Source organism: Podarcis filfolensis (genome assembly GCF_964270895.1).
Source record: "Podarcis filfolensis genome assembly, chromosome: 5".
Lineage (NCBI taxonomy): Eukaryota > Metazoa > Chordata > Lepidosauria > Squamata > Lacertidae > Podarcis > Podarcis filfolensis.
In genome coordinates, this window is record NC_139608.1 from 56,805,084 (window position 1) to 56,829,724 (window position 24,641).

At 40.1% G+C, this 24,641-nt stretch overlaps 1 protein-coding gene across 4 annotated transcripts in view; it reads left to right on the forward strand.

The window, feature by feature from the left end:
- Positions 1-24,641, forward strand: part of DOCK1 (dedicator of cytokinesis 1) — a 347,244-nt gene that overhangs the window by 314,197 nt on the left and 8,406 nt on the right. For 3 of the 4 annotated variants that reach the window (XM_083616828.1, XM_083616827.1, XM_083616829.1), the window contains 7 exons: positions 3,447-3,623; positions 4,786-4,869; positions 9,275-9,412; positions 13,439-13,584; positions 15,081-15,279; positions 18,418-18,568; positions 22,547-22,692. In XM_083616828.1, the coding sequence (XP_083472954.1) occupies positions 3,447-3,623; positions 4,786-4,869; positions 9,275-9,412; positions 13,439-13,584; positions 15,081-15,279; positions 18,418-18,568; positions 22,547-22,692 (1,041 nt within the window). Of the gene's footprint in view, positions 1-3,446; positions 3,624-4,785; positions 4,870-9,274; positions 10,672-10,858; positions 13,402-13,438; positions 13,585-15,080; positions 15,280-18,417; positions 18,569-22,546; positions 22,693-24,641 lie in introns of those variants that run through there. The other variant, XR_014548912.1, reaches the window with a different exon arrangement.

Below are 24,641 nucleotides of genomic sequence, written 5' to 3' on the forward strand. Positions count from 1 at the left end.
GATTCAGAGATGACTTCTCCTTGATATCAAACATTTGTTTCAGAAATGTGCTGTTTGAGAAAGAAGTAGAAGACAGCTTAGCTTCAGTTGGCTGAAAATGTGTGATCTCTTTATAATATCTGTGATGATGGATTAAATAAGATCATTTAATACCCAGAAATACCATTGCAATGCCAAATGATCCCTCAAATCTTATGATACTACAGTTAAACAAAGACTGTGGATTTAAAAGAACAAGGTATCCAGAGAACATTGGTGGGTCAGATGCATATATTTTTATTCACAGTATTGTGATTCATTACAGTGATTCAGTACCACGTGAGTTTAGACAGTTTTTATATTTTTCCACTAACCTGGAAAAGGTTGTCTGGTTCCAGAAGGTATCCATTACTCTTAGTCATCAGAAGGAGGGCAGGAAGTGCTGACAGAATTAGGCAATATAAGGCAAGGTGATACGGCAAGTACTACAGTGAGTTCTAGAGGGCTGGAAGACTTTGAGTGAAAGAAACAGCTGGCAAAACCAAGCAGGATCACAGGAGAGGGAACCAAGAGCAATAAAGAGGAGCTAGATCAAATAAGCTAAGAAATCAGCAGAAGTCAATAATCAGAGATGGTTCTGGTGCTACATAAGAAGTTGTAGCTCAAGAGAATGTATAAGTATAGGACATTTAATAAATCTTTTGAGCCCAGGATCTCATGCAAATTTAATAGAGATGGTCAGCAATCCCAAGACTGCTGGCTCAGATTGGTGAAATTTAAGGGACATGGGTGGCTCTGTGGTCTAAACCACTGAGCCGAGGGCTTGCTGATCGGAAGGTTGGCAGTTCGAATCCCTGCGACGGGGTGAGTTTCCGCTGCTCGGTCCCTGCTCCTGCCAACCTAGCAGTTTGAAAACACGTCAAAGTTCAAGTAGATAAATAGGTACTGCTCCAGCGGGAAGGGAAACGGTGTTTCCCTGCACTGCTCTGGTTTCGCCAGAAGTGGCTTAGTCATGCTGGCCACATGGCCCAGAAAAACTGTCTGCGGACAAACGCTGGCTCCCTCAGCCTGTAAAGCGAGATGAGTGCCGCAACCCCAGAGTCGTCTGTGACTGGACTTAACTGTCAGGGGTCCTTTACCTTTACCTTTAAGCATGCAAGAATCGCCCTTCTGGATCAGACCAGAGGCCTATCTAATCCAGCAAATTATTCTTGGCCATGCCTGTAGAAACATTTTACTTTCTTCATATGTTATCGTTTGGTCGTAAACCACTTCTGTTGATAGATACAACTTTATGCTAGAACTCCCTGAGAGCTCAAGGTCAAGTTGAACCCTGGAACTACAATACTGACCTTCCCCAAAGAAGGATCAATTCTATGGGGCTGTTCAGATGTGAGTCCTCACGTTTACACTGAATGCATGAGGCATGGGTGGGATCACATGCAGTAGCTATGGCCGCATGTTCAATATTACATGGGGAAGGGGCTATGCACAGCTCCTCCATTTAAGCAAGAAGCCAGTCAAGGTGCCAAACTCATGACTGTTGTGAAGTGTGGCCAGCAAGATGTCAGCAGCATTGGGCGTGCGGCCAGCAAGTTCAGTCCTGCTTACCTCCCAACCATTCATTGAACTCCTTAATCCTTTTGTCCGAACAGCTTTTTCATTAGTCATTCCGTCTTCCCCTCTCTCTGGTTTGCCAGTATAAGTCTTCCTTAAAAACGTGATGAAGTGAGAGAAAAGATTAGACTAGATTTAATTACATGGATGTACATTTAGCATGACTAGGCATTGTAATGAACCTGACAGTGGCGAGAACCAGCCTTTGGGCGGTGTTTATTGGGAGACATGCCAGAATTCTAATTGTACACATGCCCCACCCCAGTATTACTGGAAACAATGGGTGTTGACCAGGATTATGTGAAATACTCTGTCCATGCTCTTCATTTGTCCTTCTTCTACACAATGTTTTGTGAGTATGCACAATGACTGATGTTTATGTACAGTGTCTAGTCAACATATTTAACCACAGCATTTTTATCTGTATAGTAACGTATTTCTTTGTTATTTTTGAAGATGCAGCAGATAAATTAAATCTGCCTGTCTATCTACGTAGCTTTGTTCTGACCACACTACTGGGCACCCTAGAAGCAGCATTCACTTGGAAGGACAGCGTGCAAGGCTTTACTCGTTCTGTAACTCAATTTATGCCCCATACTGACCACATTTAAAAGTCAACGGTGTCAGATGCAGCAGGGAGGAGGAGAGATTTGTTTGGCAAATGCAACAGAACTGTTTGTCGTATTACTTTGCATTCCAAAATAATGCACAAAACACACTTTAAAAAATGATAATTAAGGCAAGTTAGATGTAATCAGAGTGCAGGTGTAGGAGTGACAATTAGAAAGATTTGATTATAAGTGCCTTTCAGAAATGCGTTATGTTACTGATAGGTAGACAGAAGTGTTCTTATGTAAAGTTTATGCAAATGACTGTAATCAAATACAGACTTGCGTTTTTTTTTACACATTCCAATTAACCCCTTATCTTTTCTATTCTCTCATAGTATTTGTTTGATTTTTAAAACAGTCATTGGTGACATGGGCAGAACCCCCTTTTGATTTTTATAATAGGGTTTTGACCAAATCATTTCTCCCCTGCTTTTCAGCTGCATTGCAAACCACTTTAGAAATTCTTTAGTGTTTCAAACATCACCTGGCATAATGCACCTCAATAGGAAAAGAATACAGCCTTGTGGCTCTTTAGAGGTGGGAGGTAATAGACCCATCCAGGGTTCAACTTAGGTAGGTCTATGGAGATGCAAAATTAAAAAAAAACTCTATTGGCATGGCAAGCATTCTAAATACTAGAGTCACATTGCCAACAGGTGAATGTAGTCAAGGGTCATAAGTCATCCATTTGGAGGCTGATATGACGGTGGGATTTGGCTCAGCTAAGTAATAGCCTGGTAATGTGATTTAAGATTAAACAGATGGATGTAATGCATTTGCTTTTTAGCTGCCATGAGTCTTAGGTGGACCAGGCTGTATATCTTAATAAATTGGGTGGTGTTGCTGTTTCAAGTGCAGGCCCATGCAGAGCTTGTCTGAGACCCGGGGCAAGAGTCCTATTAGAATAAAGTTATAAACTCAAGCAAAAAAAACCAGCCGGTGCCTGGTTGGGGGACCCAGGTGTCCTGGGGCAAGTGTCCCCAGCTGCCCCTCCCCCTGCAGGGCCTGTTTGAGTGAATACCTGCATAAGCAAATGCAAATGGCAAATGTTATATGTGGATCAAGGCTTAATGTGTGCTCATTCTGGTGTTTTAAGAATGATAAGAATATCAGTTCTTGTTCTCATTGCTGAAATGGAACTATAGTAACATTATTCTACTTTGAAATCAGTTGACAGTTGAATTTAGGCCAATATGTAATTATTTTTCTAATGATTTTTTGTGTGTGCTATTGTCTCAGGTTGAAATCAGCCCACTTGAAAATGCAATTGAAACCATGCAATTAACAAATGACAAAATCAACAATATGGTTCAGCAACATTTGAGTGATCCAAACCTGCCTATTAATCCTTTGTCAATGCTGCTAAATGGCATTGTAGATCCTGCGGTTATGGGTGGCTTCACCAACTATGAAAAGGTATGTTCATTCAGTGTTCTCTGTGTAACCATGTTGGCTCTCCGGCGATGAGAAACCTAGAACTTATATATACTAAAAGTGTATCTAATTATTAAATTAATGGATGATCCACAGGATATTTGTCTTTTCTAGGAACCATTCCAAATCTTTACTAATGCAAATACTTCTGAAAATAGGCCTCTTGTAACAATCTTTTTGAGGGAAGGGACAGAACGCAAATCTACTCCTCTGAGAATCACTGAAGCTGGGGACCAGCAACCACCCACGTTGAATAAGGATCAACTGGGGCAGCATCTGTGGTTTATTTCTGTTCTTCAAGCTTTCTGAGATCCAACATGAGGCCTTTTACGGCTGCCCACAGCAGCATTTGATGTCCCTCCCAGCCCTCGTTCTGCCTTCTCAAACCTAGGTCATAAAGGTGCTGTACTTTGGGAAGGAGGTTTGAAGGCTCTGACAGGGTCCTAGAGTCCTCCCTCCTCCTTCCCAAAGCCTAGTTAGCACTTTCCCAGCTTGGGCGAAGAAGATTGAGGGGCTCTAGGATCCTGCCAGAGCCTCGCATCTCCTTTCCAAACTCCGAAACCACACAGCTTACCTGGCTTTGAGTAGGCAGCATGAGGACTAGGGGAAGTGTCCAATTTTGGCTTCACTTCCCCCCACTCCTGTTTATGCTATCGAATTCTGTACAGTGGTACCTTGGTTCTCGAACGGCTTAGTTGTCGAACAAATCGGCTCCCGAACGCCGCAAACCCAGAAGTAAGTGTTCTGGTTTGCAAATGTTTTTTGGAAGCTAAATGTCCGGCGCTGCTTCTGCTTGAGTGCAGGAAGCTCCTGCAGCCAATCGGAAGCCGCTTCTTGGTTTTCAAATGGTTTCAGGAGTCGAATGGACTCCTGGAACAGATTAAGTTTGAGAACCAAGGTACCACTGTACTGGCCTTTCTTAGTTCCTTGGTACCCTCACACTAGTGAAAGCCAGTTAGCACGGAAAACACACTTGTGTGCCTATGTGCCTATTTCAACAATGCTACTTTTCTGCATATCACTTCCCGTTTGAAAAGTTCATATTCTATTGAAAATGGCTAAATAAGTGTATTCACTTTTTATTAGTTCTTCTACATTGTCAAATGTGTAATTTCTTTTGTAAAATGACATTTTTTCCCCTTAGGCTTTTTTTACTGAAAAATATGTGTATGACCATCCAGAAGATCATGAAAAAATTGAAAAATTGAAGGACCTAATCGCATGGCAGGTAAATCACGTCGTCAAGGAACTAAGTGGCATTCAAAGGCAGCCTGCTGTCATTTTTGACAAAACTCAGCCATCAAAGAATTCACTCCAGTGTATATGTTTCTATGGCATTTCAAATGCCTTGAAACAGGAGTTAAAGTTCATCTTTCTGTGTCTGACATAGTTTGTCATTTTATACTCCCAAATGTGACTAGCACTATTAACCCACAATTTTATCTCCTGCTGTTAAGTTCACAATTTAAAGATCTGAGAGCACTGGAACTTTCAGCTTAGAAACTATCATAGTATAGTTTAGTTCAGTGTGGCATTTCCTCCCAGCTGGGACTGATTTACCTCTAGGGGCAAAAGAAGAAGAAAAGGTAAGTGATAGGTATGGTAGCTTAAAAGTTCTGCTGTAAATATTCACTCTGGAGCACTGCAGGAAGGCTGGACCAGACTAAAGATTCACATTCAATCTGAATACTTATTTTATGTCAAGGATGTGCTAGATGCAGAACAGAGTTATGGGATGGAGACTGAAGCATTAGGGACTGATAGCTGGAGTGGGGCAGGTGTATGGCCTTTAGGTTTTTCCTAGAACCATGGTGTATTTATGAAATAAATTAATAAAAAACACTCTGTTGTACTTTAGCCAGCTTGCTCCACATGGAATAATCCAAGCATTCCTTAGGATGCAGCCATGTGAATAAAGTAACTTCAAATCCAGTGCATCTTCGTTTACACCCCCTGCTCAAGACAGTATTTTCAGTAAATGCAACATCAGGCTTTTTCAGCCAGGACATGTGCCCAAATCACCTCTGGGAAGCAGAGACTGGAATCATGGATGCCCAGTCAGCCGATATTTCTTTCATGTATCTGTATCTATTTGAGTCAGTCCCTGTGATGGAAAATGGAATTGGTAACCATCACAACTGATCTTAACAAAGAGAGGAAAGGAAAAAGCACTGCCTCTTACCTACCTAGATTAAGACTAGGATAGTTCTGAAACTCCTGTTTTCATCTGCTTAATTGTGTATATAAAGGAGAAGATTCTGTAAGATGTTCCTCTTATTCACTGTTCACCTTGCAAGATTATGAAGAAAAATAGTATTAATTATAGAAAATTGTGCAGTGCTACCTTTTTTGGATCTTTCTCTTTTTAATTCTGAAGCTCAAGTACAGTAGTCTTTTTTTTGTTAAGGATTGCTGTTATTACTGTCAAATGCTGAATGTATTAGGGAGGAAAACTAGAAAGCTCATTCCAGCATCTGTTGTATAGTTATATGCAAATATTGTGTGTTTGGCCTCAGGATAATTTTATGATGCATTTCACAGATGTGACTGACTGCTTTTTTAAAAAAAACAACAACAACACTGCTACATTCATGTTGTTTTATATTCAGTTGTGTCCTTATTATAAGAGGAATAATTTAAATTTCCAGAGGCCTATATTTTAGTTTTTGAAGACAGCTAAGATATAATATTCAGAAATTCTCTATGGACCATGAAAGTATTGCTGAACAAAAACTCGTGTGGTCCTCTGAAATTCTATTGATTCCCCCACCCTGGTAAGCTTTTACAACAGATTGGATTTTAGGAGTTTTCAGTCCTACAGAGAAAAATAATTTGTTCCCGGGAGACTAACTTAATGTCAGCACTGTGTCATTGCCCCTAATAACTATGTTAAAAATGAAGTTTAATGGTGCTCATGGACACACTGTTTACCCAGAAGAGAATTAGCGTGCTAGCAAAATTTATATAATATTGCAAGGTTGCATATTTAACAATACACATTTATTTTAATACAGATGCACATCATTTCCACCTCTCTTGTGCATTTCCATGTTTTCTTGCTTAAAGCTAAGAAACATAAACCAACCAGATTAATAGAAGCAAACTTTTTCCCCCTTGATATTGCTGCAGCTAGGAAGACACGGCGATGAGTTTTAAATGCCACATCAGAGTGTCCAGAATTAAACCTTTCTGTAAATTATTTCATTTGTTCCAGAAGGCAAAAAGTGCCATTTAATTAGTTTAAATTGCTAATTAAATTAATTAGTGGCTTCACAAAAATGTGACAAAATGCCGTGGCATCCCCCCACCCCACCCCAAAGATATGAATACATTCCTTCACATGATTCCCATCCACACGCTTTGCCCAAAAGCAAGGGGAAGTTAATCAACCAAGCAGTGTAGCAATGGCCATTTCCAGCACCAACTGCATGGAGTGTGCTCCACGTGGCGAACCATTTGAGCAGGAAGAACTTCAAATAAATGCTTATGTAAAGATGTGGTTATCTGGTATGGCGAAAGCCCAGTGCAGTTCAGTGCCTATTGTGGTGCTGCCTTGGCAGCACTACCTCAATGGCTTTCTCCACCTGAGGCAGCTGCTTCTCTCTGCCTCATGGATGGACCCGGCCTGTCAAGGACTGACAGCACTGGCTCTCCCCACTGATTCAGTCTTGTGGTCTCCAAGGAAGAAAAGGTGAATGCTTTCTTCAAACCTCTACTCCTCCTCAATGCGAGGTGTTGCCAGAGTGCTCTCCTTATTATAAGCTTCATATTTTTGCCTGTGACTGGGAGAGCATGCACAGTATGGGAAGGGCTTTCTGATAGGTAGGAAGTTAACAGTCCTTTGCCTGCACGCTGGCTGAGGTTTACATTCAGTTGGTTTATTTGAACCAGGATCTATTCCAGGGCCAAATTAGACCCTGAGGCCTTTTTCTGACCAGTGCACCTGGCTCTTTCCACCGTAACATAAGCAAAACAGCGGCCCCGAAGTCTTAAATCATGCAGTTTTCAATGTAAATGACTATAGTGCAACATTTTTCATGATTGTCCAGTCCACCAACATGTTGATATTGCTTTAGCAGATATATTCCGTGATAATTTTCTGAAGTGGGCTGCATCACTTACATCACATTCCATCATTTATCATATTTTTAACCCGTAAAAGTCAGGAATGACCCTGCAGCAAATACGTTAGGAAAGCTAGCTTCTCTTGTGGCTTATCCTTCCCTGGTCAAAAATAACACAACTGTGGTTCCCTGTATTTAATTGCCATATGGAAGATAGCTGGAAGTTGCTCTTTGGTGATTAACAAAAAATATGCTTCATTAGTTCTAATCAAAGTGGCAATTTTAATGTTTATTTTTTTCCGCTGCCAAGGACAAATCCATATGGGCTATAAATACCCGTGGCTACAGTTGAAATATTGTGCTTCTTTGGTCTTTTCCTTCAAAAGTGCCAAGAGAAGCAGCAGCTGTGTGCTGCTAAATGTCAAGAAAACAAATTTTATTCAGGATTTCATCCTGACAAGATTCATTGAATTTGTATGAAATGCAGTTCAGTTATATTGTCTTCCATACTTGTAAATCTTCTAATTTAGATGGATGTTCAGCGATGTTGGGGGGGGGAATCTGTTTTTAATCAGTATTATGGTTTAATTATGAATTATTAAGCAGAAGCCTCTTAGCTTGATTGCTGTGGAGAATATCAAACTCCAAAACTGTGTATCTTGGTAAAAGATTTCAACCCCCACCCACTTTTAAGTTTGAGGGAGAGGAGACTAATAGGAGGTCTATAGCTTTGGGAATGAAATATCACTCTTAAAACATTTTAAAGGTCAGTCACATCTCCACACTACGAGCTAATTATGTAATCTTACCTTGGCATGGGTATTTTTTGACAGCAGCCCTGCACATAAATGATTATTTTCAATTATACAAAAGGAATAATTTTGCCTTTTCTCATCTCTATCTCTCCCTCTTCTAAAATATTGGAAAACCAATTTCCAATTAGAAATTTAGGTTTAGCATTGAACACGTAGTTTTCTACATTTTATTAACAAATACTGATGTGCACAAAATGCAGTAGAGTATTTTGTTTTGTTTTTCAGTGTGGTGCAAAGGGTCATAAATAGCATTTGTTAACCAGAAGCAGGCTTTGTTTCTTTACTATTTATTCTCTGGAAATCTGTTGGAGCTGACATTAATAGTGTAGCTTGAGCGTCGGCATTCATCAGCATGCTAATTTAAGGCGTGGTATGCCTTGGTATTCTTTTGAGCATAATGTAAATGGAATATTTATTCATCCTGATTAATTTAGCTGTGCATCTCAAAATGTGATGACTCCATTTATTTTAAAAGACAAAGAACTGAACAAGAACATGCCCAAACTGTAAATATCTGGATGTTTGTGGGGTTTTTTGACTAACCACATTAGCAACTGCACAGACTTGCACAAACTCATTTTCCCCCTAAGAGTCACTGGAGGCAAAAGTGAGATTGTGCATGTTCTTGTATATTTTTCAAAGGTGTTACAATTCCACAGCACCTTATATGTTAAGATGAAATTCCTGTTTTGCTCCTTTTTTGTTCTTTTGACACAAGACGAAAAATTAATGGAAATACAAATTTCTGTTTCAGATTCCATTCCTGACAGAAGGTATCCGAATTCATGGAGATAAAGTCACAGAAGCACTTAGGCCATTTCATGAGAGGATGGAAGCCTGTTTTAAGCAACTGAAAGAAAAAGTTGAAAAGCAGTATGGTGTCAGGAGTCTTGTAAGTAGTTCTCATAAAATATCGGTTTTAGAATGGGAAATGTAAATAATGTTAAACCTTTTGTTTCCCTGTAGATTCTGCACTATTATAGGGGCTCTGAGGCAGAATAGGTCTCTATCCTCTCAGAGGATGCTCTGTTTTAAACCCAGTTCCATTTCTGTTTAATATGACAAAATCAATGGTACCGTCAAGTGAAATTCAGTGTTTTATTAAAACATCCATAAAAGTAAGACAGGAGTTGTGAACAGGCTTACATACAGGTGTACTTAACATAAGCAGAGCCAAAATGGATCAGATCGAAGACTTTGTCCAGCATCCTGTTCACCCAGTGGCCAGACTGATGATTATGGGAGACCTGAAAGTAAGGCATGAACACAACTGCTTTCCTTCCACTTGCACATACTGCCTCTGAGGTAGGCGATACACAGCCCTTATGACTAGAAGCCGTTGATAGTTTTATCCTCTGTGGATTGGTCTAAACTCATTACTACAACCACAAATTCCATAGTTTAACTCCTGCACTGTGTGAAGAAGTACTTATTTTGTTTCTCCTGAATCTTCCAACATTCAGCTTTAGTGGATGGCCTAAATTCTAGTATTTTGAGAGTATCAAAACAACTCAATTAAAGATTTGGCGATAGCCATGTCATGATAATCCGTTGTAGCAAAAACAACGGAGGCTCGTAAAATCTTAACATCTTTTCAGTTTATTGTGGCATAAATGTTCCTGGGTTAGGACAGTCTTTAGTCTGATAAAGTCTTTAATTGGCAGGCGTATGCATATGTTTATATGTTTGCATATTTACATTTAAATGGGTCAAAAGAGAAATATATACATAGTGGGACCAAAAGACCAATAGTAAGCAATAGATTTGTCATATTTCTGTGCTGAACCAAATCTATTCAACAGGGTTAGGCAATGTGTAGCCCTCAAATGTTGTTTGGCTCCAACTCCTGTCAGCAAGGCCAGTCATCAGGGAGGCTAGCAGTTGTTGTCCAGTGACATCTGATGACCCCAGGTTCCCCTGGGTAAGTTCAGAGCAGAAGCAGCTCACAGTGTGGGGTGAAGCTGTTATGCTAGCCTCCCAACAGGTGGCTCACTATTGCTTAATCGGAGGGAGATGGGGAGGCTGCAGGAAGGTCAGGGCAAGAGCATGTCAACCTTCCCACTGCCTTATCCATGTCCCTTCCGGAGACTTGTCTGCTGGGAAGCTAGCATAACATTAAGAAATGGACAATTACATTCTGTAGTGAGATAGGTACAGTGGCGTAGCGTGGGTTGTCAGCACCCGGGGCAAGGCAAGTAATTTGCGCCCCCTAACCCATGGATTTGCGCCCCCTAACCCGTGGATTTGCGCCCCCAACCCATGGATTTGCCCTAACCCCAGATGTTGCGCCCGGTGCGGCCCGCCCCCCCTGCACCCCCCACGCTACGCCACTGGATAGGTAACCCCAATTTCAGCTGGGTCCAAATAAATAAATAATGGTTAAGCAATTTAGTGCTGGAATGTTCCTTTGAAGTTTCTTCGTTGAAGTATAGTTTGAAGTCAGGAGTGTTTGCAGGAGACATTTCAGTATTCTGTGAAAAGATTAGTATACATAACAACATTTTCAAGTATTTAAGAGTGACCAAATATAAACCCTAAGAGGTAACCAGAAACATTAGATTTTACAGTATACTTTCCAGGTTCACTGTGAGAGACCTGCTTGGTTTAAAATCAAGACAGTATGCATTTTTTTACAGTTTTGTCATGAGATTAAATCCTCAGGTGGTATCTGACACCTTTTTGAAGCATCCGCCCTTTGAAGTCAAAGGCAGGTATCAAGGAATAAAATTTGTGAAATATCATTTCCAGGGAGTTAGCATTATATCTGCATCGGGCCTGTTTGAGTGTCTTTATTGGTTTTACGCTTTGGGTGTTAACTAAGTAAAACTCCTTTATATTGGTCTTGGATGTTTTGTTTGGAATAGCTGCATATTTGAAATGGAATTTATAATGCGCTAAAAAACAACAACATAGAAGTGCTCATGTAATTTATTCCCCCTTCCACACTTTATGATGAAACAAATATATATGCACTCCAAAATTTCTCAGAAAATGTATAACTGTAAATCTTGAGTGTATAAGCTCAATATTGCTCTCTCTGCTTTTGTCATTGTGACATATGTTGTGTATTTGGTCCCACACAGAGGAGTAGATTTTTCAAGCTTTATTAACCACACAAATCATGTATGAACACTGAAGCTAGGCAAAATAATGAGACCCTCCTGTCATTTAAGAGATACGTTATCGTCACAATTGGTATAATTTGTGTCCAAGTATGCAATTAGAAATTGCTTAAGTCTCACTAGTGTCTTGCTACACACATCTTGATTGTATAGTTTTGTTTCTTTTCTTTTTTGAAAATTGAAAAACAGCTTCCCTTATAGCGGTATCAGCCATGCTGGGTGGGCTGCTTATCAAAATTGGAAACCCATTTCTATTACATATTCTTTAAATATAGAGCTTAATTCATTACTGTGCATAATTCATAGTGAGTAGAGCAGTCAACAATGTTTAATCTTATTAAAACCTACATAACCTTTGGAGTGCCACCTCAGGTGGCAGATACAGGTCTGAGCAATGCAGTGCTTGCTGCCACTGCCACCTGCCACAGGTGCGGGGGGGGGGGGGGCAGCAAAGCTAGCAGTAAGACCTGGAGCTGCCATCTGAAGTGACTGCTCCTCTCTGGCCTCCTTTTCTCCTCCCCCCCCGGGCCATCTCCAGGTAGCTGTGGGGAGGAGGGAAGGAAAAGGCAGGAGGCTGCCTCAAGTGGCAATATGTCCTGGGCCAGCCCTACATTATGTTGGAATATCTCTCTTTCTTACAACTTGAAAACATTGGAAAAGCCACGAGACAGCAGATAAAATTACTGCCCTAGATGATAATGTGCTCCCCGTGTGAAGAGAGACGTTGATATAAGCCCTGTTTATATGTCACTTGTTTCAGTAGAACATTTTAACATATTCTGGTATTTGACTGCTATGCTTATATCCAGATATTATCTTCTCAGCCTCACACAGATCTGCAGCTCAGCTCTGTCAGAACACATAGTGTTTTATCACTTCTGTCTGTCTTTGTGCAGCACCAGCCTCCTACTAGTTGGCAGGGTGGAAAATCTACCTGTGATCAAACAGCATGGGGTTCCTATTTTTGTTGGCAGAATTCAATTATTTTGCGCATATATTAGTTATTAATGGGTAACAAACCTTGAATAAATATTCAGAACGGTAAATTCTGCCTTTCTTGTTTCTTCCATCTGTGAAACTAGATTTGTGTGCCTCAGTACTAATATGTGTGCTTCTGTAAAGTCATTTATTTTGCCAGATTGACTGGGGTTCTCCCTGTGAGGTAGTAAGAATCGGGTGTGTTGGTGGTGTACCAGGCTCCCTACAGGGTGAGAGCCTGATGGTGAGGAAAAGATAAATCTCCATATTGGGGGGGGGGAGTTGTGGATTTAGGAGTAGTTGTTGGGTTTTTTGGTTTTGAGTGTAGAATTCATATTGTATTTCTTATATTGATTCCTTTTTGATGAAATATATAAACCACTTAGAGAGTTTTGTTGAAATAGAAAGTGGTATATAAATTAACTAGATAAAATAAATAAACATCTTTATCTATTTCAGTTGTTTAAAGCAACGTGGCTAACTTTTGGCCCTTCACATGTTGCTGAACTACAATTCCCATTATCCCTGATCATTGGCCACACTGCGTGTAGTTGATGAGAGTTGTAGTTCAGCAACATCTGAACCAGGCTAGCCACTCTGGTTAAAAGGCTACATATACATGTGAATGAATGATAGCATTATAATTTCTGTGGCCTTGAATAATATAATTTTATTATATTTTATAATTTTCCTCAAGAAAAACGTTTTCACTCTTCTGAATGAAATGAATGACACCTAAATAAAAGTACATCTTTTATAACATTCATGTATTTGGAAGTGTTCTGGCAATAAAAGAACGATACTTGCTCTTTCTGTAGCCCTCAAGCGTGGATGACAGACGAGGTAGTCGGCCAAGGTCCATGGTTAGATCATTCACAATGCCTTCATCTTCAAGGCCACTGTCTGTTGCTTCAGTTTCCTCCATTTCATCTGACAGCGCACCTTCGAGACCAGGCTCTGATGGGTACGTGTGGTCTACTGCATGCATACTCTGTAGCATTTTCTCTACTAGCTCATACTCCTAAGGTTCATAAATATGCCTGCTTCACATTTTCTTTGGGCTTTTTGATCCATATATTAAAATTTTCAGGTAGGGTTTTTTTTAAAAAAAAATCTTGTGTTGAGATATTAGCAATAAAATTCCTTAGCCTGAGAATTTACCATTCTCTTCTATTTACTTTAAGTATTGAAGTTAAGATTTCATGAAGGCCAGTTTATGAGACTGAACGCTGGTCTCATACTTATTAAGAATCCCTGCAGTTCTTGACACACACAATGCTAATTGCAGTGTTAATTTTAAAAAAAGCTTTGGAATGCTTCACAATGTTTCTGACATGTGAAGTCAGGTGTTCTATCATTCTTTGCAGCTGCTCTTCGAAGCTGAGAGAGAGGGCATTCCAAAGAGCTGAGATACCTTGTGACTTGAGAGGGCACTTAGAAGTAGAGCAGAACCCTTAGTGGTTCTGTAGCAGCATATCTCCATTATGTTCCACATGCCCCTCCCTTTTCCCTTTGGTCACACAACAACCAGTAGCCATTTGCAGGGAGAAGGGACAGTTGGCTATGCAGATACTCCTGCATGTTGAAAGAGAACCATGCCCTGCATCCGTCAATCGTATACATGTCTGCTACCTTTGACATGTGATACCTATTTACAAAGACATATGCTGGCTGTACAAATATTTTCAGTTGTTCTTTACTTCAACATTCACACAAGCACAGTTTCGTAGACTTAGGTTTCTGCCAGCCAAACTACCAGCTTTGGGAGGGTGGGGGGAGCTTAAAACTGACCCTGTTCATTCTTCTAATGCATAAGGGACCTTGCCAGTTTCCTGCCGGAAACCACTCCCCCAAACCGAGCTGCTGTCTGCTCCTGAAGGTAACAGCAACTCTGGTGGCAAACAGCAGTAGGTGGGAGGTTTCTTGCAGGCAGCTACCATGCACCTCTGCTATGAATCAGGATCACTTTCCAGATAGAGATGCCACAACTTCTAGCTTCCCCAAAAGAAAAGCAGACAGTGTAAATAAATATAACCTATACTTTGGCCCTGAGAGGTTATAAACTACAGGTGTATTAAAAAAATCCATACAGGTGTTTTTCACTTCATAAAGTGTATTGAATTGTGAATTTGAATTGAGTGCCGAAGCTGCATTCCTATACATACTTAACTGGAATGTAAGTCTCATTTAACACAATGACACTTACCTATTGAGTAGATGTTTATAGAATTGCACTGTTAGTCTACTACATGAATTGTTAGGGATGTTCCATAATAGTTTGCGGTAAATTTTGATCAATAGCCAAAATGAATTAGTTGTTCTGTCACCCCCATTATAGTATCATTAAGTTTGATTGGTTGATGAAGGGATGGAGCACTAAAGTGGTGCTGCACCTAAAGATGTAGTGATTGGTACTGATATAGCGATGGCCTTAGTACAGCAAATGTTTATACCCTTCAGGTTTGTGCTTGAGCCTCTTCTACCAAAGAAGATGCATTCTCGGTCACAAGACAAGTTGGACAAGGATGATCCGGATAAAGAAAAGAAGGAGAAGAAGAAAGAAAAGAGAAACAGCAAGCACCAAGAGATATTTGAAAAAGAATTCAAGTCGACAGATATCTCTTTGCAACAGTCTGAAGCAGTGATACTTTCAGAAACGGTAATGATAACTGGCCTATGTGTAAAATGATAATAGCTTCAACACACCTAAACACAACAAAAGTTGCAGGGAAATGATGGTGTGCTTGACACTATTGCTGGAGCAGTATCCAGTTTAAAAGAGTAATTTCCACATTTCAAATACTTGCAGTCTATTTGGCAAGTGACATAACGTTCAGGCGAACTTTAAATGCTTTGGAGTTAAAAGGTAGCAGATTTATTCTGACATGTAGCTGAAAGAAAATGCTCTGAAAAGGTTAATTAATCAAACTACTTTTACAGATGCTCACTGTCTTTAGGGGCATCGGTACAATAATGCCAAGTAGTATAGGGATAAAAACACAACTTTCATTAAATTGTTTTACTTGGAAGAAGACTACTTTCTATAAATGATACATTAAAAGGTGAGGCATCCATCTCAGATGCTGGGGCAGAGGATGGAAGTGAGATGGCAAACGATAGTGGTATGTGGGCCACACCCCCTGCCCTACAATCTCTTAACTAGATTACTAGGAGGGCACTATCCCATAACTAGGGTTGAAATAAGCTGCAGCTGTCAGTCTGGTCAGCTTCTGCATATAGAATGGGAGAGCTGTTATCTTTTCCTTGGATCAGGCAGCAAAATGTCTTGGGCTGCCCCACTGACATGCTAAAATTTTGCATCTCAGCAGCTCTCAGCCGTACAGTAAATTTATAGAAACAGTCTGCCAGTGGTTAGAATCTACCTTTCCAGTTTTTCATCAGTATTTTTAATGAATTGTCATCAATTTATTTAATCTTAGAGAAGTCCTCAGTTCTTGAAATACATAATAAGGAAGCTTTCTCAGCTATGCACTTGGTAAATCACCATGGTAATTTAACCGGGGGATCAAAAACAAAGATATAAACTTTATGAAGAGAAAATTGTTCGTAATTAAAGCGTTCTTGCATGTTTCTGATCTGTTCTACAAAGACTATTTAAATGCTTCAGTATTTACAATTATCAACAATAGTTCTTTAGATTTGTTGTGTAGATCCTTTCTACATAGCAGACCAACTTCTTTGACATGACCTCTCATTCTTCATTCATTCATTCCAGAGGCTGAGGCTCAGACTAGTTCAAAGTATTAAAACAAGACTGTGAGAAAGTGTGTCAAACATCAGCGTAATTGGCTGAACATTTCATTGATTCAAGGACAAGTAGTATTATTAGCCCCTTGTATTTTTTAAAATTAGGCTAAAATAATAAAAATCGTATTTTTATTCTGGATTCACTGAGATTCCTATATAACTGGGGAAGTGCTCTTTGTAGAAAAACATTAATTAACATAAGTAACCATGAAAATTAAACAAACAGTTTAAAACCTGTGTCCTGAAATAGAAAGTAATTTTGTTTGTTTATAGGGCTAGAAAAAACTTCCTGCCTGGAGCAGTGAAAGGTACTTTCCAACATTATTTTGCTAACAGCAGTTTCCTGTATTTTTTCTTTACCAAGGCAGACCTACCTAGGCAAGCTTGGAGATTTAAGTACATGAAAATGCTATGAATTGTGTAGGCAAGAGAATAGAATAGATGACTTCCTCTAATGCAGTGTTTCTCAAACAGTGGGCCACAGTGCTACAGCCTGCCCATGGCCTTCTCACTTTACTGCCCCAGCCCCTAGCCAGACCTTTTAGTTGGGCCAATACCAGCACCACCAGTTCCTTGTATACTGCGTAAAGGTGGCCGAGAGACAGAGAATTTCAGGTGAGCAGGAGAGAAGGAAAGTCTCCTTCCTCTAGAAAGTGAGACAGAAGGTTAACTGGGAATTAAAAGGAAGGGGATAAGCAAGAAAAGGTGTTACAGGAGGAAGAAGTAAGTGTAAAGGCACCAGGGAGCAGGGATGAAATAAATAAACAAGCAGTTTGAGGGGTGAGGAAAAGGGCACAAGTTGAATGTGAGAAGACAATAGCAAGTCAGTAAAATTTCTTTGAGAAATGTGGGCCTTGGAAGGGAAAAAAGTTAAATGAAGAATTATTCTTGAGGTACATCCTCAGAATCCACAAATTCTGCCTAAAGTAGGGGAGTCATTAGCTCTAGAACAAATTGCTTGAGGAAAGCTGAGGTATGGCACTCGTTGCCATAAGGAAAAAACTGCAGCAAAGAACTTAGCAATTTCCAAAGATGGTTTAGAGATCAGTAGAAAGGGATGTTAGTCATTGCCAGCTGATTATACTAAACTCTGTCTCCATTTGCTACCATTTTGTGACTGCTGGGCCTCAATAATTTTCAGCTCTTTAAAGTGTGCCCTTGGGGTAGAAGGTTTGAGAATCCCTGCTGTAGACCATAAAAGTCCATTCTTACAGTGCTCCCTGCTCAAAGTGACTTGGCTTTAAGTGACAGAACACAAAATCATCTGCAACAATATTCAGCGGTATGAAAGCCACAAGAGTCTTCTAAGTACATTTCTATTGTGTATGGATCATTACCCCTCTGCAGTTACTTTTGAGGAGTTTTATGGTTCACTAGGCACAGGAAGTTAGTTCAGTATCTCTAAGAATAAAGAAATCCTATCAACAACTAGAAATATTAGTCAGTATTTTAAGAAGAAAAAGAAATATGTGTGTTATGATGGTAAGATATGTTTCCACCAAGCATATTTTGCACTCTGGCCTGTGCTTTGAGAAATACTCTAAATATAGTACTATGTTTCTAGCAGAGAATTCTCATGAAAACAATCTAGTGTATATAAAACAAAAACCTAGTGGTGTAAGTGTAATCTTTTAGTTTTCCTAAAGGTTATAACAAGGTGTAACTATGATAGGAATAGCCAGCTGCCATTTTGTTAAATAAAACCTGGAAACACCTAAAAAGTATGTTTTTAAAAATTGACTGTACATTCAAGGCCACAAAAACTGTGTTTAAGAAAGAACAAGCCAAGGATATATTTTAGAAGAATACTGCATTGAGACAAAAACTGTTTTTTCCTTATCGCTGTGTTGTTACATTAAGAACATATTTATCACAAGGTCAATGGCTCACTAAGAAATCTTTCCTCCTTTGTTTTCAGCAGCTGTGCTGTAAGAACAAATTATATATCCTTGGACTGTGTGTTGTATGTGTGGAAGGTATACTTCAAATTGAGTCTTGCTTGCTTTTTTTTTTTTTTAACCAAATGCAGATCAGTCCATTGAGACCACAAAGACCAAAGAGCCAAGTTATTAACATCATGGGGAGTGAAAAACGTTTTTCTGTTTCCCCATCACCGCCTTCTCAAACCATCCCTCCACCAGTCACTCCAAGGACCAAGCTTTCATTCAGTTTACAGTCCAGTAAGTCTGCTTTAACTGATTGATCACACTAACTTATCTTTTTACACTGCTATAACCCCACCCCGGGACCGTTGGGTGAAGGGCAGGTAAGAAATAGTAATTTACCAAACTTTTGTTTTTTTCTGATGTACTTGAACAAGCCAGGTCATATCAGGAACTTGATATCTCTGAAATGTTTTATGATCAACTGCCTAGGTTAACCAGAGAGTAAATCAGACTATGTCCATCAGGATTCCTTTCACCGTTCGACTGTTGCTTTCATCAGGGCTGAGTAGGATATATTGTTATGATCCTACTCACATCAGTTCTAGCCACCATGACCAACAGTCAGCAGTGATGGGAGCTGGAACCCACCATCATCTAGAGAGCCACAATGTTCCCCACACTTGGCTTAAGTGAAGAATAATTGTGTGGCCTGTTCAAGGGGGAAATTTACTAAAGGTAAAGGTACCCCTGACTGTTAGGTCCAGTCACAGACGACTCTGGGGTTGCGGCGCTCACCTCACTTTATTGGCTGAGGGAGCCGGCGTACAGCTTCCGTGTCATGTGGCCAGCATGACTAAGCTGCTTCTGGCAAACCAGAGCAGCGCATGGAAACGCTGTTTACGTTCCCGCTGAAGCAGTACCTATTTATTTACTTGCACTTTGACATGCTTTCGAACTGCTAGGTTGGCAGGAGCTGGGACCGAGCAACGGGAGCTCACCCCATCGCGGGGATTCGAACCGCCAACCTTCTGATCGGCAAGCCCTAGGCTCTGTGGTTTAGGCCACAGTGCCACCCATGTCCCTTAAAATTTATTATGGGATCCAGTAATTTCACCATGTAGTACATATAGTTTGATATAAACGTCCTATACAAATATTTACTTAGAATATTATTTAGTTAATTTTGCCACAGCATTCTGCCGATAGAGTATAGGTCTTCAGAACCAACCCTCTAGTTAATGGTTTGGAGGCTCAGCCATGTGCTATAGACTTATATACTCTCTCCGCTGCTAGAAGGATCCTTTCCTTGTTTAGGAATCAGGCTATTAACTCAATGTACCAGCATTTATTCAGCTTACTGTTCCACATCAGGATCAGGGCCTGTGTGTTTTTACTGAACAAATGAACAGCTACAATTGCTTCATACTCAGGCTGATTATTTTATACATAATTTTCAAAAAGGGTATGAATATTTTTTTGTATAAGTGTTTAATGAATCATCTTATTGCGTTGGCTATATGATATTTTTATAGTGCAAAGGCTATAGGAAAATCCTCCAGCTACTATAAAAATCTGTAGTGCAGAACAATGAATGAAGTCCTTTTACAAGTATTAAAGAAAGTAATTAGTATATGCTGTTTCTTAAACCATTATCTTTTACTGACTACTGCCTTCCAAGAAGTCCCCTGTAACAAAGAATATGGAACAACCACCTGTTCATATTCACTACAGCAGCAAACATCCTTCCAAACTGCTTTGTGATGGTAACCTTCCTCAGTACAAGTTGTTCTGAAGTTATAGGCACCTGAACCCTTCCCTTGACTGTTATGTTTTCGGCTTCTTCTCGTGGGCTTGGATCTTAAGTTTTTGCTCCATGAATTTAATAAATTTCTGTTCATGAAAAGCAAAAACCGCAGCAAGCAGGAGGAGTACCCCCCCCCCGCAGCTTCATTCCCTAAGGCTTGCTGCACACCCCCAGAAGACCCAAATGGTCTCAGCCGCTGGTGGCATTGCAGTTTCCTACACATGTCTTAAAGCATAGCAAAGAAGTGCAATTAAGCTTTTTGTGCTGCTACTGAAGGACTTAAGGATGGTGCTTCTCTCAGGGAGAATGTTTTCATCCTAAAAAGTGCCTCCTTTGAGGAAGCATGACGTATTACTGTATTTACTTTCACATTTTGAAGGCACATGGTTGCATATAGCAACTCTGTTAAAAATAATAATAAATCACCCACCAAAATCACTATGTGAAGGCCTCTCTAGGGAGATGAAGGTAGTTCCTGTATCCAGAAAGGCACAAGTTTTCCATCCCAAATCTGCACAAACATGCCTGTGTGCATCTTGATTGTGCCAGAACATGAGCTCCACCATCCATTTAGCATAAATCAAGAATATGTACTCAGTTGGTATGAGATTGGGTTCAATTAAGTACCGTATATTTCGCTCCATAAGACGCACTTTTTCCCTCCTAAAAAGTAAGGGGAAATGTGTGTGCGTCTTATGGAGTGAATGCAGGCAGGAGGCAGGCGGGAAAAGCCCCCAAGAGCCACACACACGCTCCGCGCGGCTCTTGCAGGCTTTTCCCTGAGGAGGAGGAAGGGCAGCCCATCTTTGACGGGCTGTCCTTCTCCCACCTCATGGAAAAGCCCGCAAGAGCTGCACACCCTTTAAAGAGCGTGCGGCTCTTGGGGGCTTTTCCCCAAAGAGGGAGAAGGCTCACAAGCCTCCTCAGGGAAAAGCCCCCAAGAGCCACACACACACTCCACACGCTCTTTAAAGGGAGTGCGGCTCTTGGGGGAGCCTTAGCCGCGCGCAGCCTCTCCCGGGCAGGGGATGAAGGCTCCCCTTGCCTGCAAGAGGCTGCACACGGCTATCCCATAAGCCAGGACGGCAAGCGGGATCGCTGCGCAGCGATCCCGCTTGCTGTCTTGGCTTCTGGGATTCAGAATATTTTTTTTCTTGTTTTCCCCTTCAAAAGCTAGGTGTGTTTTATAGAGCAAAAAATTCGGTAATTCCTTAATTTTGCCAAATCTCTATAGTGGAGCTTCTTGAGACCCCAAAGAACATGAGAGCCTTTGAAATTGTCCCCTTTTTTGCTGTGAGGTAAGAAAAAAAGACTAGAAAAGAATGAAAGTGAACCATTTTACTTCGTTGTTTATTTTTGTTATAGCCCACCACGAGACCTTCAGCTAAGAGTTGGTGAATGGCCGAAGGTCAACCAGGGATTTGAACCAGGGTCACCAAGCACAACATTTACAATATCATTTGTTACTAATTTTGCACTTTGGAGGTGATTCAAAGTTACAGAATTATTTCAAGAAGTATAGTAAAGGAAAATCCAATTTCTTAAGTGTTCAGTGTGGGCATACAGATTTAAAACAAGAGTACTGCAATACAATCAATTTTTGAAGGACACTGAGGTGTCAGCTTATTTTGTAGTTAATTTCAGAAAATATTGTTTTGTGTCCTCTTTGTAAGTATTTCAAGCTATTTAAACAATGAATGACTCCTCATTTAATTACAGTAATTTCCTAACATTTTAATAACTATATGTTCCTAATGTGTGCATTTAATTCCAGAAAGATTGTGTGGAAGAGTAAATAAAGATTTGTTTGATTAGATTGTAGTATACCTTTGGAAAATAAATGTTTAACATTGTTGAATTTTCAACAATAGTTACAGGAAAATGCCCAAGAAGCTACAACAGAAATGATGCTTCTGCTAATAATATGCATGGGCAAGTCACAAGTAAAGTCACTTTCTGAAATGCTGGTGTTCTGAAACAGCTGACATCTGGAAACCCTGATTAGCATTGTCCTGTGACCATGACTCTCCCTTCTTTTGATTATATGAGACATGATATGGCCCTTTTATTTCTCAAACAACACATTCTTTCTGGTATGTGAATCCAAAAATTGCATCAGTAGGTGCACCTGTGCACTCCATTTTGTTGTATTAATCATTATTTCATATTATTTTAAAATGAGTTACCTTTCTGCTTGCCGATCAGAAGGTCAGTGGTTCGAATCCCAGCAACTGTCTATGGACAAACGCCGGCTCCCTCGGCTTGTAAAGCAAGATGAGCGCCACAACCCCAGAGTCATCTGCGACTGGACTTAACTGTCAAGGGTCCTTTACCTTTTTTATGTTTCTGCAATAAAAAAAAAGTCTGCTGACAATTTTAAGCTTTTAAAACAATGATATGTGCATGCAACATTTGCTAGGAATTTGAAAGTTGACTTCAATGACTGTGAGATATGTCTTTATTTTCAGATCTGGAACTAAATGGCATGAATAGCTTGGAAATGGCAGACATTCCTCCTCCATTGCCTCTGAAAGGCAGCATGGCAGATTATGGAAATCTCATGGAAAGTCATGAATCTCTTAGCCCTGCGACATCCCCACCTGTACCTCAAAGAGTAAGTTTTATAACTGGAAGTGACTTTCTTCAAAGCAAGTCTACATAATGTGTACTTCTGTGGTCAGTAATTATTTTCATGGAGGATAACAGAATCATAGAATTGTAGCATTGGAAGGGATCCTGGGGGAGGTCATCTAATCCAACCCCTTGCGATGCAGGAATCTCAATGCACAGTCCCCTATCCAGTTTGAAACCATACTGGATCCTATTTAGCTTTGCAAATGTGCTAGCCGTTTTATTGCTGCACCACTAGGAGGCCCACATAAAGGAGAGGATTTTAAGTCCACAGTCTCTAAGCTGTGCACTTGCAAGGTTAAAAAAATAGGATTAAGAATCAGTTAAAATTAACCATAAAACATATTTAAAACGCCTGCTGAAATAAAATAAGGTCTTAAGTTCAACAGGGAAGGCATCTGTCCGATTTCAGCTGGGAGGGAGTTCCACAAAACCACATTCACAAGACTAAACACATGTCTCCTAGTGCACATGATACATTGTCTGAGACATAAACTGTGACTCCCAAGAAGACTTTAGTGAATGGGGCAGGATATAAGGAACCAGGTGGTCTTTAAGGTGTCCTGCCCCCAAGTTGTGAAGGACTATATGCTAGCATATAGGCAGCCAGTGCAAGCTTTTAAGTGCTAGAGCTACGTGCTGGTTGCAGGCTGTCCTCACCCACAGTATTTTGCACTAACTGGAGCTTCTTGGCCAGACCCAATAGCAATCCACACAGTGTGTATTGTATTGCAATAATCAAGTTGTGAGGTTAACAATGCATGAATCATTGTGGCCGGGCTATCCCTGACCAAGAATGGCCATAGCTGGTGGATGGAGTCAGAACAGCAGCTAATCTGCACTCTCCGAAGTCCGCACCCACTTGTCCCTTCATCTGCTTCTAGGTTGTAGATTAGGAAAGCAACTGGTGTTTTCAGGACCATGGCTTTCCTTTCTCTGATCCCTGGTGAATGCCACAGAAAATGTTTTCATTGGCAGAAGAGAATGCTAGGTGACTTGTATGTGAACGCAGATTAATCGGGTAGTGAAACCTATACATAAAAACAAAGTATTGTAAAACAGCCTGATAGAGGCTGTTAAAAAGACAGAGGAGAGTCCCAGCAGAAACTTAGATTTTATGTTTTTCCTATCTCATTTCAGGAGAGAAAATAAAGTATATTTCAGACAAGTTTAATATATGAAGTTTGTTTTGCAGGCATTCACTCACCAGTTTCCTAAAGGCAAGCAATTTTGCCACTCTATGTAATGGATTGCTGAAGCATTTGAGCAAAAATTGTTGCTGCTGGTGAAAAGAAACTATTGTTTAACAATCTTAGATTTCTGTTTCTAACATCCTATCAAAGTCATTCGCTAACATTTGTCAAAATTTCTTCAACCTTTGACCTAAGCAAACAAGTTGTAACACAATCTAAATAGTAAGTCTGAAAATAGTAAGTCTGAATATATATATATATATATATAATAAAATTAGTAGGTTTCTGTTTAAATCTTACTTTTAACCCATATTAGATATTTAAAATATTGATACACTAATGTTCTTGAGAACCAAAAGTGGTATTAGGAAAGATTGTGATAGCACAGCTCTTGAGGAGAAATGTTTCCAAGCTCTGAGCTGTTCCACTTCCTTTAGCTGTGGATTTCTCCCCTTCATTTTAGTATGCAGGAGCTATTTTGCCTTCTGCATAGGAAGCTGACTGGAGTCCCTAATGTAATTAAATTGACTCTCAACAGTGTTTCCTCTATTCATCTTCTAGCATATCATAGTATACAATTCTAGTTAGTCAGCCAATTGTACAAGGAGGCTGCAATTATCTATAAGTGTGTCAAATATCGCATACAACTATATTCCTCTGACATCTTCAGAACCCCAGTTACAAGTGAGGAACTTTATTCATGCATTGATCACCTTGCATTAGACCAGCATGCTAATGG